The sequence below is a fragment of the Lissotriton helveticus genome, chromosome 5_1 (assembly GCF_964261635.1).
Source record: "Lissotriton helveticus chromosome 5_1, aLisHel1.1, whole genome shotgun sequence".
Classification (NCBI taxonomy): Eukaryota; Metazoa; Chordata; class Amphibia; order Caudata; family Salamandridae; genus Lissotriton; species Lissotriton helveticus.
Genome location: NC_136065.1, coordinates 1,349,853,214 through 1,349,869,359, shown reverse-complemented (window position 1 = coordinate 1,349,869,359; position 16,146 = coordinate 1,349,853,214). Strand labels below are relative to the sequence as shown.

Genomic DNA, 16,146 nt, shown 5'->3' with positions numbered 1-16,146 from the left:
TCGCCCGCACCGCCTCGGCGGGAGGGAGGGCCCTCGTCTCCCGCAGACATTGGTGCATGCTGCAGGTCTGGCGCTCGGCCGAAGGGGGCGGATGCAAAGGACGGAGGGGGCTCAGATGGTGGGAGGTGCTGGCATCCTCCGTCACGGGTCTGGGTGCCCCCGCTCCTGCGCATGGACAGACCTGTGCCAGATGGCACAGGGCTCCGCTGTCCCACGCTTCCCAGCAGTCACCTAGTCTCGCTGTGCTGCGGTAAAACATGCGCGCCGGGCCCGTGCCAGGCAGCGTGCCCAGGGCTGCAGGCAGAGGTGCAGTGCTGCAGAGCTGGGGTAGTGCTAAACCCACAGGGCATTAATATGCCGCGCGCCTCCCTTGCGCTCCGTGTGTGCGGGAGCAGGAAACTAGGGCAGAGCTGGGGCGCAGCCAGCCCAGGTCTGCGGTGCTGTGAGCATGAGCTGTGATCCTCTGCACCTGTACGCTCAGTGGGGCCCATCACTGTCCCTGTGTGGGCTGGTCTCCCCCTTCTTGTGGGTGTCCTTACAGTCCGTGGGCGTTTAAAGACATGCTGGTGGTGTGTGCACTCCGCTCCTGCACTGTCCGTGCCTGCACCCTACTGTCCGTGGGGGTGTAAATACATGCTGATGTCAGCTCCTCCACTGTCCATGCCTGCCCCTTACTGTCCGTGGGGGCGTAAAGCCATGCTGCTGATTTCAGCTCCTCCACTGTCCATGCCTGCCCCTTACTGTCCGTTGGGGCGTAAATACATGCTGCTGATTTCAGCTCCTCCACTGTCCATGCCTACCCCCCCCCCCCTTGCTGTCCGTGGGGGCGTAAAGACATGCTGCTGATTTCAGCTCCTGCACTGTTCATGCCTGCCCCTTACTGTCCGTGGGGGCGTAAAGCCATGCTGCTGATTTCAGCTCCTCCACTGTCCATGCCTGCCCCTTACTGTCCGTTGGGGCGTAAATACATGCTGCTGATTTCAGCTCCTCCACTGTCCATGCCTACCCCCCCCCCCTTGCTGTCCGTGGGGGCGTAAAGACATGCTGCTGATTTCAGCTCCTGCACTGTTCATGCCTGCCCCTTACTGTCCGTGGGGGCGTAAAGCCATGCTGCTTATTGGTGCCCTCCGCCCCTTTACAATCCGTGACTGTCCCTTATTGTCTGTGGACATTGAAAGACACGCTGCTGATCTGGCTCCTCTCCGGTCTATGCCTGTCCCTTACTGTCCGTGGGGGTGTAAAGACATGCTGCTGATGTATCCCCCCCACTTACAGTCTGTGTGTGTCCCTTACGGTCCGTGGGGGTGTAAAGACCCATTTCGCAGTGTGTGCCTTCCGGCCCTTTACAGTCCGTGCCTGTCCATTTCTGTCCGTGGTAGTGTAACACGCTGCTGATCTGGGCTCTTCTACTGTCCTTGCCTGTCCCTTACTGTCCGTGGGGGTGTAAAGACATGCGGCTGATCTGGGTGCCGCCACTGTCCAGGCCTGTCCCTTACAGTCGGTGTCTGTCCCTTACTGTCCGTGGGGTGTAAAGAAATGCTACTGATCTGGGCTCCTCCACTGCCCATGTCTGCCCCTTACAGTCCGTGTCTGTCCCTTACTGTCCGTGGGGTGTAAAGAAATGCTGCTTATCTGGGCTCCTCCACTGCCCATGTCTGCCCCTTACAGTCCGTGTCTGTCCCTTACTGTCCGCGGGGTGTAAAGAAATGCTGCTGATCTGGACTCCTCCACTGCCCATGTCTGTCCCTTACAATCCGTGTCTGTCCCTTACTGTCCGTGGGGGGTGTAAAAACATGCAGCTCATCTGGGCTCCTCCACTGCCCATGTCTGCCCCTTACAATCCGTGTCTGTCCCTTACTGTCCGTGGGGGGTGTAAAAACATGCAGCTGATCTGGGCTCCTCCACTGTCCATGTCTGTCCCTTACAGTCCGTGTCTGTCCCTTACTGTCCGTGGGGGGTGTAAAAACATGCAGCTGATCTTGGCTCCTCCACTGTCATGTCTGTCCCTTACAGTCCGTGTCTGTCCCTTACTGTCCGTGGGGGGTGTAAAAACATGCAGCTGATCTGGACTCCTCTACTGTCCATGACTGTCCCTTACTGTCCCTTGGAGTGTAAAGACATGCTGCGCAGTGTGTGCCCCCCTTTACCCGTGCCTGCCCCTTAGTGTCCGTGGGGGTGTAGACATGCTGCGCAGTGTGTGCCCCCACCTTCAGCATTCCATTACAGCCCTCCACCCAGGACTCGGGTCTGCTCTCACTCATCTGTCAAATCCCAGGCAGCAGCTGTTCACCCTGGCATCCTTTACAAAATAATGAGGTAGTCCATGCTCTGAACAGTATTATATAAGTAACAGGTAAAATAACACAGTTGGAATCTAGAACACAACCAGCCACTCCTGGTATAAAGAGAAGCCCTGTTTTATTTATACTTGTTCAAGCATGAAAAAAAAATACCCACCCCCCCCAAAAAAAACATTACCAGAACAATCAAACACTTAATGCAATATGTCCCCAGTGTCAAAACCAAGGTTTTTGCGTGGCTACACTGCAGAAATACACAACGTTTTTTATCACAGTAACAGACAACTGTTGAAGGTACTACAACATTTTTTTTATTGGATGAAACAGACACATTTCCTGTTTGTTACATTAGCTTGTCGAAATGTTTCAACCCCTCCTGGTAAAATGATGGGGCTTCGTCAGGACTATGGAAATGAAGGGGCATCCTGGAAGTAACTTAGTGCCTTCTCCTTTACCGGTACATAGTGGCCGTTCCCCGTGGGCCGGTTGCTGCCACCCACCAATAAAACAAATCTGTTTAGCGCGCGCATGAGATGTTATTGTTGTGCCCCTATGTTTTCCCAGTTAATTGGCGATCCATAACTAAGTTATACTTGGTTTGCCGAGTAGTTTGCCTTATCAGAGGCAGTTTAAATACAATGTTCCACTCAACTTGTCCTATGGTCTAGGATTTGGCTTTTCTGTCGCCCTGCCTCGAAAGTGTGTGTGATGACCACTGCCTCCCTGCCAATAATAGTCAGTTGTAACTGCCATTATTTGCCAGTCTTGTTTTTACGTAACACCGTTGGCCAGATTTACAGACTTGCCGTTAACATCGGCTCTACCACATCCGTCATTCACTGAAACCTCTTTAATCCCTGTATATATGCATCCGTTCTTCAAGTGGATGCTGAGACCAGCAGAAAAAAGATGCCCTCTAGATTCCCTTTGCCTGGTCCGTCTGGCTACTGCATTGCTCCTTAGAAGTGGTTCCTTTGGATGGCTCACTGTGAACGACGCATGCGCCGTGCCCTTTCCCTCGTGGGCGACTGGTTTCGTTTGGATATCAAGCGATTTTTGTTGAGGTAGTTATTACGTGCTGGACTTGCTGTACCATGTTGCCATACCACCTTTTGGTAAGGCACGTGTCATATATCCCGGATATTAATCTGCATTGTTTACACCCCCCTCCCCCAAAACCCACCTTTGGGAGTTGTTGTACTCTTGTTGGTAACTGTATTGTCTGCATACAATGGAGTAATGATTCGAAGAAACCGATGGTTGAAAGAGCTGCGTGGGCTGTGTGGGCTGTGAGAGATGAGAGCTGTGTGGGCTGTGAGAGCTGTGTGGGCTGTGTGGGCTGTGAGAGCTGTGTGGGCTGTGAGAGCTGTGTGGGCTGTGAGAGCTGTGTGGGCTGTGAGAGCTGTGTGGGCTGTGAGAGCTGTGTGGGCTGTGAGAGCTGTGTGGGCTGTGAGAGCTGTGTGGGCTGTGAGAGCTGTGTGGGCTGTGAGGGCTGTGAGAGCTGTGTGGGCTGTGAGAGCTGTGTGGGCTGTGAGAGCTGTGTGGGCTGTGAGAGCTGTGTGGGCTGTGAGAGCTGTGTGGGCTGTGAGAGCTGTGTGGGCTGTGAGAGCTGTGTGGGCTGTGAGAGCTGTGGGGGCTGTGAGAGCTGTGTGGGCTGTGAGAGCTGTGTGGGCTGTGAGAGCTGTGTGAGCTGTGTGGGCTGTGAGAGCTGTGTGGGCTGTGAGAGCTGTGTGGGCTGTGAGCTGTGTGGGCTGTGAGAGCTGTGTGGGCTGTGAGAGCTGTGTGGGCTGTGAGAGCTGTGTGGGCTGTGAGAGCTGTGTGGGCTGTGAGAGCTGTGTGGGCTGTGAGAGCTGTGTGGGCTGTGAGAGCTGTGTGGGCTGTGAGAGCTGTGTGGGCTGTGAGAGCTGTGTGGGCTGTGTGGGCTGTGAGAGCTGTGTGGGCTGTGAGAGCTGTGTGGGCTGTGAGAGCTGTGTGGGCTGTGAGAGCTGTGTGGGCTGTGAGAGCTGTGTGGGCTGTGTTACAAGTGGTTTTTGGATTGTCCCTTCTACAGGCTAGAGCTTTGACTGACTAATAGTTAGTCTTGGTGACCCATGTCCTGGAAATTGGTGGCTTCCTTGTCTTGTGGGTAGTGGCCACTTCAGAAAATCTGCTCTGTCTGGTTTTACCCTGGTAGCTGGCTAGTCTCACCAGCCAGTGCTGCTTCTGTGGCGGAAGTGTATTTGGTTGGTAAATGCTGGGTCTGAAGCTGGGCGTGCTGCTGCAGTCTGGGCAGTTAATCTGGAAGGTGTTTGATCGAAGCCTGTGTGCATTTTTGTCCTTTCCTTTGTGCAGGTGAGAAGATGTGTGTCTGTGTGTGGCGCTCTGTCTGTGTGTGGCGCTCTGTCTGTGTGTGGCGCTCTGTCTGTGTGTGGCGCTCTGTCTGTGTGTGTGTGTGTGTGTGTGTGTGTGTGTGTGTGGCGCTCTGTCTGTGTGTGTGTGTGTCTGTGTGTAGCGCTCTGTCTGTCTGTCTGTGTGTGTGTGTGTGTAGCGCTCTGGCTGTGTGTGTGTGTGTGTGGCACTCTGGCTGTGTGTGTGTGTGTGGCGCTCTGTCTGTGTGTGTGTGTGTGTAGCGCTCTGTCTGTGTGTGTGTGTGTGTAGCGCTCTGTCTGTGTGTGTAGCTCTGTGGATAGCTTTTTTTGTCGGTGGCTCTATGTGTGGGTGGCTCTGTCTGTGTGAGAGTGACTCTGTGTAGGTGGCTCTATTAGAATGACTGTGTGGGTGGCTCTGTGTGTGTGTGTGTGTGTGTGTGTGTGTGTGTGTGTGTGTGTGGGTGGCTTTGTGTGTGTGGCTCTGTGTGGGCGTAAATGCAATAAGTCATGCATTTGCGAGCGATTAAGCTATTGGCACTGTAAATGACAATGCCATTTATTTTTGATTACAAAAAAAATAAAAATAATGAGCAATGCCAATAGCTCTACCTTTAATAATGCCGAGACCATTGCATTGTAAATGCTTGTCTCTCAATAGTCTTGATTGTCCTGGGCAAGACACACTTGCTTGTATTTAATTCAGCGTTTTTTCCTTTCAGTACTGCCAGAGAGAACAGAAGAAGATTGTCCAACAAATGCTTTTTGAACTGTATAACTTCTTGGCGAAGCAGGCAGGTGAGTACCAACGTGTCTGGGGAGCCTGCTGGTTCACCAGACCCAAACCCCAACAAACTGTCCTTGTATAGATTATTACCATAAATAAATCGTTTTTCAATTCTTCAGGCCGGTGAGATTTAATTGTTTGCCTTTTTATTTAAACTATTTGTATCCCACCACATATTTTTTAAGATCAGGTGAGAAGAAAGCAATGGTTTCTTACCTGTAATCCTAGTTTTATCTCAGTGGAATCTCAAGACCGTTTCCAAACTCACATTTTGTGTACTATCTTTGCGCAACATCAGAAAGGTCAGAAGATACATGTGACACAAATATTTCAGCCCTAGAAAGGCTATATTGCCAGTTCTTTGAATTTACTTTAAAAGATGGAAGAAAATTAATACAGCCTTTAAATGTCACTAAATATAGGACAAAGTGACATTTTAAAAACCTTCCAAATCCGTTTTATTCTCTTTAAGTGCATGACCAGGAAGAATAGGGCAACATACCTGTATGGCTACAGCAATGCAAGAAATACAATAGAATGCTGCACTTTAAAAAAACATTTTTTTATTGGTTACCACAGTAGTACAGAGTACTGGTCATTGTGGTGGTTCATTATAAAGACAACGTTTTGTACATTCATTAAAAAAATACACATTTCCTGTGTGACTCCTGGAGTGCATATTCTCAGGTTCCTCAGCACCTGTCCCTTTTTCCTTTCCCCACCATTTCGGTTGATGGGGAGATGTAAATCTCTCCTCTATATAGATTCCATTTACCCCACTTTTTATCCCAATTTTTCGGACACCCTCTGCTTTTAATCACTTTCTTTTCAGAAATCATGCATTTATCCTTATCTTTTGCCCATCCCCTCGAGGTCGGTGCATCACCAGCCTCCCAATGCCTCGCAATATTGCGTTTGACCAATGTAACCCCCAAAGTGAGCCATTGTTGTTCTTTTGTGGTGAGATCTGTGGCATCCCATATATTGTGGAGTCCCAAATTAGGTGTTAGTTGGATTTCTTTACCCATTGCGTTTTGTAAATGCTGTGTGGCTTTTCCCCAGAATGGTATTATATTAGGACAACTCCATAGCACATGATAGAATGAGGCCTTTTCCTTGCAGTGTCTGAGGCATCGTGGGTCTTTTCTACACCCTATTTTAGGGAGGGTAGTCCCAGTTAAGTATGTTCTGTGCAGTATTTGGAGCTTTATGAGGAGGAATTTGAGTGGGCTAGCAGCCTCACGGGGGCACATTAACGCGGTTTGCCACTCTTCGTCTTCAAGTGGCCCTAGCTTTACTGGCCATTTTTCATGGTCAATTGAGTGTAACAACCTACTTGACCCAGAGTTTTTGGTATGTCATAGAAATGGCTTTTTTACTCACGGGTTCTGATAGAAGTCTATCTTCTAACTGGGATGCCACCAATATCTCACCCTGTGTAGAGATGGTTGTAATCAGAGCATGGTGGATTTGCATGTAACAAAATACTTCTCGCTACCCTAGGTCATATTCTTTTTGTAACTCTGAGACCCGGAGCATTCTCCCTTTTTAGGTCTCGGCCTAGCGTACACTGCGCAGCAGTGTTGCGCAGCCGAGATTTAATGTTTACAGTATTGGGGGCTTAAACCTACCCCTCTTCTCCATTGGCTGGCCTCGTAAATGCTGGCCGGCCATAGGAGGAGAGGGGCGTCACTCCATTTAAGCCCCGTCTTTTTGGGATAGAGGGGTGTGTTTTTGCTCTTCTTTCTCTCCCTGACGTCATCGGGAGAGAGCACGCCCCTCATCACGCTGCCTGCACGCGCCTGTCGGCCCTCTGATTGATGTTCCTTATTACCCAATCAGAGGGCCGACTTGCGTGGGCAGGCAGCGTGAGCAGACTCGCTTTTCTTGTTTTCTATAGCAGTTTGTCCGAAAGGGTGCAAGGAGCGGTTGCAGTTCAGTGGCATGCTGCTCCGAGTTTTCCTCTTGCCCACACTGAAGCCTTTCCTATGCTTCAAGGCTTCCTAATGAAACAATTAGAGTCGTCCTGCTGCAGAGCGCTGGAAGGCTGCTGCCGCTGGCGCGAGCTCCTAAAATGTCTCTTAACGCTTTAATTGTTTTGTTTTTCTCCAGGGCCACTGCGCGGAAACCTTGCGTGTGTGCGGTATGGACTGAGATATTTGTTTTAACATTTTCACTGCGAAAAGTAACCAAGAGGCGTGGGGTGTGCAATGAGCCTACTTGCTCATTAGGTGGAATGAGCCGGGGCTCTAACGATGACTTGATGCCCACTAGAGTGCCAAGGCAAGCTGCCCACATGTGTGAAGCCATGCGGGCCTGAGCGGTCCGACTGTGCACTGGAAGCCTTTCAGATCAATACGCCGCCTCCCACTCCCCGCCAACGCCCGCGAGAGGCGTGCTTGCGCCCATTAGGCCGCTAATCGCATCCTCCCAGCGCCGGGCTGATAGCGAACAGCCTGTACCCGCTGCTCATGAGAACTGACAAGGTCAGGGCGTCAGATGGTGCCAGCTTCACGCCTTGGACCTCTGTGAGGCGGCATCACGCCACCAGAGGGGACACCATCGCTACTTTGCTGCCGGCTCTTCCCAGCTCCAGGCAGCTGGCCATGGCCAGATCGCGGTCTCCTGCCTCGCACGTCAATCTAAGAGTCACTGGACACATCTCCCGCCAGGCAGCGTTCTCTATAGACACGAGAACAGCAGGAAGAATAGCAGGAAACGCAATGATCAAAGTGCACGTCTAACCAGCAACTATTAGCATGAAAAACTATTTAGAGTGCTTAGCTAGCCAGCAAACTAACTATATATGTACCTTCGCTGATAACATCTTGAAGGGAAAATGCACACTATAGACATTTAAATCATAGCATTACCAGCCTGGTTTGAGACTCACTGTAACACGCATGGTTTGAGTATGGGTGCCACCATTTCTTAATAAGCCAGGGTCCGGTCGGTGTCAGGGTCCAGGTAGGAGTGGTCTCTCAAACACTAAACATGATACAACCACAGACAGCTTTGACCCACGTTTACGTGACTTTCTGATGAACACGGACCATGGCGAAGTCAACATGCACCAAATTACACTCAATGTGGGCCAAAGCTGAAATCCCTTTTAAGAGGACCAGTCTGATACACACACACCATTGCCTAGGGGAGCATAGGAAATCTCGCAAGAAACATAAAACTAAAAGTAGCTTTTTTGCAATCGCCTGGGCTGTACCAGGATTCTCCTTCTCATGTGATGTTTGGTTTGCTAACGATTAGTGAAAGCAGTGCCAGTTTTGTATATTTTTACTTTATTCATATAATGATTTGAGATTTTCATTATTTAAAGACCCCTCCCCCTCAATGAAATGTCACCTCGGAATACAAAAAATATCAACTAGCAATACAATCACAGCAATCACTACAAAGGCACTACATCACTCAGCCATGGTGGGACATGACATCTCAGGATTTGGTGACTCGGCGATTGCAACATAGGTCACCTAAGAAAAGATTATGTATGTATGGCCCCTACCCCCTTGTTCCTCGTTGTGCTCGCCTTTCTGCCCCCCACCCCCTTGTTCCTCGTTGTGCTCGCTTTTCTGCCCCCCACACCCCATGTTCCTCGTTGTGCTCGCTTTTCTGCCCCCATACCCCCATGTTCCTCGTTGTGCTCGCTTTTCTGCCCCCCCAACCCCCTGTTGCCTCGTTGTGCTCGCTTTTCTGCCGCCCTACCCCTCTGTTCCTCGTTGTGCTCGCTTTTCTGCCACCCACCCCCCTGTTCCTCGTTGTCCTTGCTTTTCTTCCCCCCACCCCCTGTTCCTTGTTGTGCTCGCTTTTCTGCCCCCCCAACCCCCTGTTGCCACGTTGTGCTCGCTTTTCTGCCCCCACCCCCCTGTTCCTCGTTGTGCTCGCTTTTCGTCCCCCCCACCCCCCTGTTCCTAGTTGTGCTCGCTTTTCTGCCCTCCCACCCCCTGTTGCCTCGTTGTGCTCGCTTTCCTGCCCCCCTGTTGCTTTTTTGTGCTCGCTTTTCTGCCCCCCCCGTTTCCTCTGTGTGCTCGCTTTTCTGCCCCCCTGTTGCCTCGTTGTGCTCGCTTTTCTGCCCCCCCCCCCGTTCCTCGTTGTGTGTGTGGGGGGGGGGCTGTGTGTGTGTGTGTGTGTGTGTGTGTGTGTGTCTGTCTGTCTCTGTCTGTCTGTCTCCACAGTGGCGTGGCTTGGGTTATTGTACCTTGCCAGATGTCAGTGGTTAGGGTGGTAGGGCCAAAATATCATCCTTTTTTGGGGTTTGAGTATAGGGCCCTGTTGTATCCTTTCTTCCCCATTTGGTATCTATCCAACTGGTATGCGGATAGTACACCCAGTGATTAATAACCACCTGCTGGGACACCCAGTAGTAAAGGTGCATGTCGGGGAGTGCTATACCCCCATCGTACCAACTTCTAGCTAATTTATGTGTGACTATGTGTAGCGTTTTGCCAGCCCAAAGCAATGACCTATTTTCACAGTCTATGCTTTTGAAGTATGATTCAGGAACCTTATAGGGGCTGTTCTTTAGGATATATAGGAAACGTGGCAGTGCCAGCATTTCTAAAAAGGTCTTGGCGTCCCAATAATGACAGAGGCAGTTCCCTCCAGTGTTGCACATCGTTTTGCTATCTGTGTAGGGGAGTCTCAAGGTTTTTGGAGTAAAAAAAGGATCTGGGTCTGGGGTTATAAGGACACTGAGATAACGGAAGCCCTCCACTGCTATTGTAGCCACACAGTTCGGTGGCAGTCTTGGGTTCGGTCCGTGGAGTATGTAAATTACCGGTTTGGACCACTTAATAGTGTAGCCTGAGTATTTGCTGAAATTTGTAAAAATGTGGAGAATTCAATTTTGTGATTTTGCTGGTGATGCGAGGTATAGCAGAATGTCGTTTGCATATGGAGATATTCTGTCCTCTTGTCCCTTAGCCTATTTCATTCCCCATAGCAATCTATCGCCTCTAACCCAGGTTGCAAGTGGTTCAAGCATTAGGGAAAAAATCAGTGGTGATAAGGTGCATCCTGGTCTTGTGCCACTTTCAGCGGGAACGTCTGCGATGTGCGGTTATTTACTTTACTTTAACTTAACCTTTGAGGTCTGTGTATAGGAGCTTAACCCACCTGACGAATTTCGGACCAAAGCCTATTCGGTTCCGGACCTCGAAGAGATAAGGCCATTCAATTGTATTGAATACCATTTTGGCATCAAGTGAAAGTATCACCACATCTTCCGCTATTATGTGTTTCCTACCCAGGACGTTATTCAATCGACGGATGTTTAAGACCGTATTGCGGCTGGTCATATAACCCGATTTATCTGCATGTATTATGTTGGTAATAATGAGGGCGAGTCAGGAGGCTAGTATTTTGCGAGGATTTTGGCCTCCGCATTTATTAAAGAAATCTGTAGATAGGAGCCACAGTTTTCAGCTGGTTTCTCCTTCTTATGAGTACCTACTATTGAGGCCAACCTTTGTCTTCAGGTAGGGTCCCCTTCTTGTTACTTTCAAGATACATATCTCATAAATATGACTGGATCTGAGATGCAGTGAGTTTAAGGAATTCGATAGAGAGACCATTGGGCTCCATTGCCTATCCGGACTGTATACTACTAATTGCTGAGGGGATTTCCTCCTCAGTGGGGTCTCCTTCAAGCGGGTCTCGGTCTTCGGGGTACAGGGTTAATAAAGAAATGTCTGAGAGTAATTGCCATGAGTCTTATGATGTGGTTGTGATGACTCAGGTGTATAGTCATTCAAAATGGTCACCAAAGGCCTCCGCAATCTCTTGTGGGTCTCTGATAATGTCAGTATTTGTATTTGTATTTATGGTATTTATAGAGCGCAAACAATCATCCCCAATGGGATATCACGGCGCTATCCTGACAGTAGTGAATAGTTAACAGATAACAGAGTGGGGATTGTCTTTAGTCAGATTTTGGGAAAAGAAATGTTTTTAGTTGCTTCCTGAAGGACAAATAACAGTCTATTAGTCTGAGTTCCTGCGGCAGTTTGTTCCAGTTATTTGGCGCTAGGTGGGAGAACGCCCGTCCACCCATCCTAGCTGTTTTCACACGAGTGTTGTTTGCTCTCGCAGCCGTGCAGGAACGCAGGTTCCTCGTTGGAGCATAGAATCTGATTTTATTCTTTAGGATGCGAGGGCCCGTATTGTGCAATGCTTTATGCGTTATGCACATTAGCTTGAAGATAGCTCTCTGTCTCATTGGTAGCCAGTGAAGCTCACGCAGGCAGCTTTTGGCTGAATCGTACTTCCTTTTATTGCAAATTGCCTTTGCTGCAGCGTTCTGTACGACTTGTAGTTTCGTAAACAGATAGTCCGCCATTCCCATAAACAGGGAATTTCCATAGTCCAGCCTACTCATTAATAAAGACTGGACAAGTATCTTCCTGCATTCCGTGGGGACCCATGTAAAAACTCGCCGGAGCATCTTGATTATTGCAAAGCCCTTGCCACAGATTATGGATACATGGGTTTTCATACTCCGCATATGATCTAAAGTCACACCTAAATTTTTGGCCGTTGATGCTGGGATAGGGGCGATGCCCCGAGTTGTGGGCCACCAGCTGTTATCCCATAGGTGTGTATGTCTACCGAACAGCAGAATCTCAGATTTTTCTGCGTTTAGTTTGAGACAGTGACTATGCATCCAGTTGGCTAGATCAGTCAGGCAGTTCAGTAGCCTATTTTTAGGGTCGTCTTCTTCATCTAGTGATATCATTAGTTGGGTGTCGTCTGCGTAGGAGCAGATCCCAACACCCCACTTTCTCCCGATATCGGCTAGTGAGGAGACAAATATATTGAATAGGGTTGGGCTCAATGAGGCCCCTTGTGGGACCCCATACTTAATGTCCAGGGGAGGGGAAACAAAATCACCCATTCGTACTGACTGTGTTCTGTCTTGTATGAAAGACTGCAACCACCCTAATGCCTTATCCCGGATACCCTTGGCTGCTAGGATTTCCAGGAGTTGGTGGTGTGGGACGGTGTCAAATGCCGCCGAGAGGTCTAGTAGAATCAAGGCGACTGTCTTTCCCTGATCTACCTTGGTTCTGATGTTGTCTGACACTGCCAGGAGTGTTGTCTCAGTGCACTTGTTAGCCCGGAATCCTGTCTGGGAACTATCCAATAGATCATAGGTCTCTAAGAATTTGGAGAGCTGCCTGTTGACCAATTTCTCCATCACTTTAGACAAGTAGGGAAGTTGGGAAATGGGCCGATAGTTTGCCGGGTTATGAATATCAGATCCTGCTTTTTTTAGTAAGGGAGTAACTATGACGTTTTTCCAATGCTTCGGGAATTCAGCAGAGTTCAATGATAGATTGAAAACTTTGGTTACAACTGGGCAGATTGTTGATGTTAATTGGGAGAAAATATGTTGCGGGCATGGGTCCAGTGGGGAGCCTGATTTTACTTCCAACATAGCTTTGTCCACTTCCTCCTCTGAGAAAGGGCCGAATCTAGGACAGCTAGCCAGACCTGGAGATGTTACACAAGGTTGTGGTTGCTTTGATTCGATGTTGGAAAAAGAAGCATAAATCGTCTCAATTTTTTCACAGAAGTAGTCATTAATTTTATTGCAGCCTTCCTGCGAGGTGGTAAGATCCACTGATAAGTTAACTGGGCTGCATAGCTCTTTGACTATTTTGAATAGTTCCTTTGACGAATTTTTGCTTTCTGTTATCCTCCGTGAGAAATAGTATTTTTTTGCTTTCCTAATAGCTTTGTTGTAGAGTGCAAGTTCCCTTTTGTATATGGCTCTCGTTTCTGGGGTTTTATTAAGCCTCCAATTGTGCTCGCAAGATGTACATTTCCTTTTTAAGGATTTTAGTTCAGGTCTATACCACTTCTCTGAAACTGTGCCTCTCCGTTTATGTTTAGAGAGCGGAGCTGAGCAGTGTTCCAGCGCACACTTGATATTATTCTGGAGCTCTTCGATTTCATTATTATTAAAGTTTCCTATGGTTGTCTGTAAAAAATAATTCTGGAATTTTTCCACAGAATTTTGATGCTGTTGCTGGGGGCATGGGTCTAGAAAATTTGGTAGGTACTTTAATAGTGAACAAAATCATAGAGTGGTCAGTCCATATCAATGGTTTAATTGCATTGATGTCAATGGCTCCCATATTGGAGAAAATCAGATCTAAAATATGTCCAGCCCTATGTGTTGGCTGATTAATTATTTGTGTCAGCTGAAGGATATTCATGTCCTCCACTAACTGTTTCGTGAATGGGTTGCTGCAGCTATCAAAGTGTACGTTAAAATCGCCTATCACAAGTATTTTCTTATTTTTGAGACAAACCGGTAGTATTTGGGCGAAAAGAAGGGTACTAAAATCTAAAGTGCTTGCGGGGGGGTTATAAACTATCACTCCCCCAAATATAATATTAGTGTTTACGGATACTGAAAATGCCATTGCTTCATGGCTGTTGGACTGTGTGATAGGTTCTTGTCTACAGGTGAGGGATTCCCTAAATAGCAGGGCTACCCCTCCGCCTCTTTTCTTCACTCTATTCAGATTGAGAATTTTATATCCCGCTGGAAGGGCTGTCGCGATGTCTGGGGTGCTATGGGTATCGAGCCAGGTCTCAGTAATAAAAACTAAGTCTGGTCTGATTTCTGTCAATAGGTCCCACAGCTCTATCGCATGTTTGGGTAGAGATCTTGCGTTGAGATAGATGCATTTAAGGGCCAGAGTTGGGATATTTTTAGTACAGACTTCTGTCCTAGTGTCACTTCCCCATTGACAGTGTCGACAGCAGAAAGGGCCCATAGCATCATATGGTCCCAGTCGAGCACAGTGTGTTGTATTTCTTGCCCCTACTTTGTTCAGACTCCTAAGCTCAGCGCTGGAGTACGAGATAGTGCAGGTAATATCTTCTGTGGGTAATTGGGCATGGAGTGTAGTCCCTAGTCCCGGCCTGTCGCGGACGAGCGCAGACGGGCTTGCCTTTGGTGCGCCTTCAGCGCCCCGCCGGCGCCCCCGCTGCGCCCGTCCGCTGCGCCTCCTGTATGAGGGTGCCATTTTATCTAGGAAAGGGCGGGAGGGCGGGAGGGGCTTAGCGCTAGTATGCTAGCTCTTCCTCCCTTTCCGCACCCAAAATGGCGGCCCCGAGCAGCCTCTACTCGGCTGTACTCAGGTAAAAACAGAGTGCAATTTTATTTTAAAACGTAGTAATCAGTTTTAAAAATAGCAAGCAATGTTACAATACAGGTCCCGGCTTTCCGCCTCAGGACGCTGTATAATTATTAAAAACGATTTTCACGCGTGCAAAAAACAGTTTGTGCAAATAGCAGTTTTAAAATCACATAACAGCGCTCAGTTTACCGTAACACACACTAGCAGTCAGTGGGGGAATGGTCGATCTGAGGCTTTTTATCTAGGAAAGGGCGGGAAGGCGGGAGGGGCTTAGCGCTAGTATGCTAGCTCTTCCTCCCTTTCCTCACCCAAAATGGCGGCCCGAGCCGCCTCTACTCGGCTGTACTCAGGTAAAAACAGAGTGCAATTTCATTTTAAAACGTAGTAATCAGTTTTAAAAATAGCAAGCAATGTTACAATACAGGTCCCGGCTTTCCGCCTCAGGACGCTGTATAATTAATAAAAACGATTTTCACGCGTGCAAAAACAGTTTGTGCAAATAGCAGTTTTAAAATCACATAACAGCGCTCAGTTTACCGTAACACACACTAGCAGTCAGTGCCGTTTATTTGTAGCTGCAGGACCCAATGCCCTGCCTGCTCCCGTTTTTCTAGCCAAGCTAGCAGTTTACTCGCCCTGTCTTCCAGCTTGTATAGTTTGTTGGACTACCGTGTGTTTAGCTTTGGCCATCTCTGTTACGAAGGCTGTGTACTCTAGTTTTTTTATATTTATGTCGTGTTTATTGGCTTCATTTGGGGTCTGCATAAACACCTCTTCACTTTTCTGGAGCTCGTTATCGAGTTGTTCTATCCATCCCCTTCTTGTTTTCTAATGTATCCCAACTTGAGTGCTAAAGCTTGGCCTTTTAGCACCGTTTTGAAGGCTTCCCATAGTGTTTACGCTGATTCTACCGAACCTGTGTTTTCTCTGAAATAGTAGCCCATGTGTTGTATCAGGTTTTCTTTTATACTGGGGATTTTGAGAAGCCATGGGTTTAGTGTTCTAGTGGGTCTATGCCGATGTTTCATGAAGGTGAAAGTGGCCAAGACAAGGGAGTGGTCTAACACACCGCGTGCTAGGCAGCGTGGTTCCCTGTGGTTGCCTATGTCTGCTGTGTGCATCAGAATATAATCTATACGAGATAGGCTGATGTGGGCACCTGAGAAGAGTGTGAATTGGGAAACGTGCTGGTTAAAATTACGCCTTATGTCCGTCTGGCCCGTAGCGCTGAGAAATTCTGAGGGGGGCGTGGTGTTTCGGGCTGGGCTGCCGATCAGTACAGTTATTTAATGTCTTATTACGGTCTGCTCTCAGAATTAACGATCCAATTGGCTGCTCTAGAATGATCTTCCCCAAGTCTGTGAGGGCTGGTATATGGAGCGTGGGGGGCATAAGCCGATATGATGTTGATCGACGTCCCTTCCCAGCTTGCTTCTAGAATAGCAAATCTGCCCTGTGGATTGGCCCAGGTTCTTTGTGAACGTAATGCAAGATTCTAGCAGATTAATATGCCTGTTTCTCTAGAACCAAACGTGAAACCAGTGGTT

General features: G+C 48.6%; 1 protein-coding gene across 1 annotated transcript in view; it reads left to right on the top strand.

Moving 5' to 3' along the window:
- Positions 1-16,146, top strand: part of LEMD2 (LEM domain nuclear envelope protein 2) — a 261,893-nt gene that overhangs the window by 94,194 nt on the left and 151,553 nt on the right. Inside the window, exon 3 of the mRNA XM_078644245.1 lies at positions 5,368-5,443. Coding sequence (XP_078500371.1) covers positions 5,368-5,443 — 76 coding nt within the window. The remainder of the gene's footprint in view (positions 1-5,367; positions 5,444-16,146) is intronic.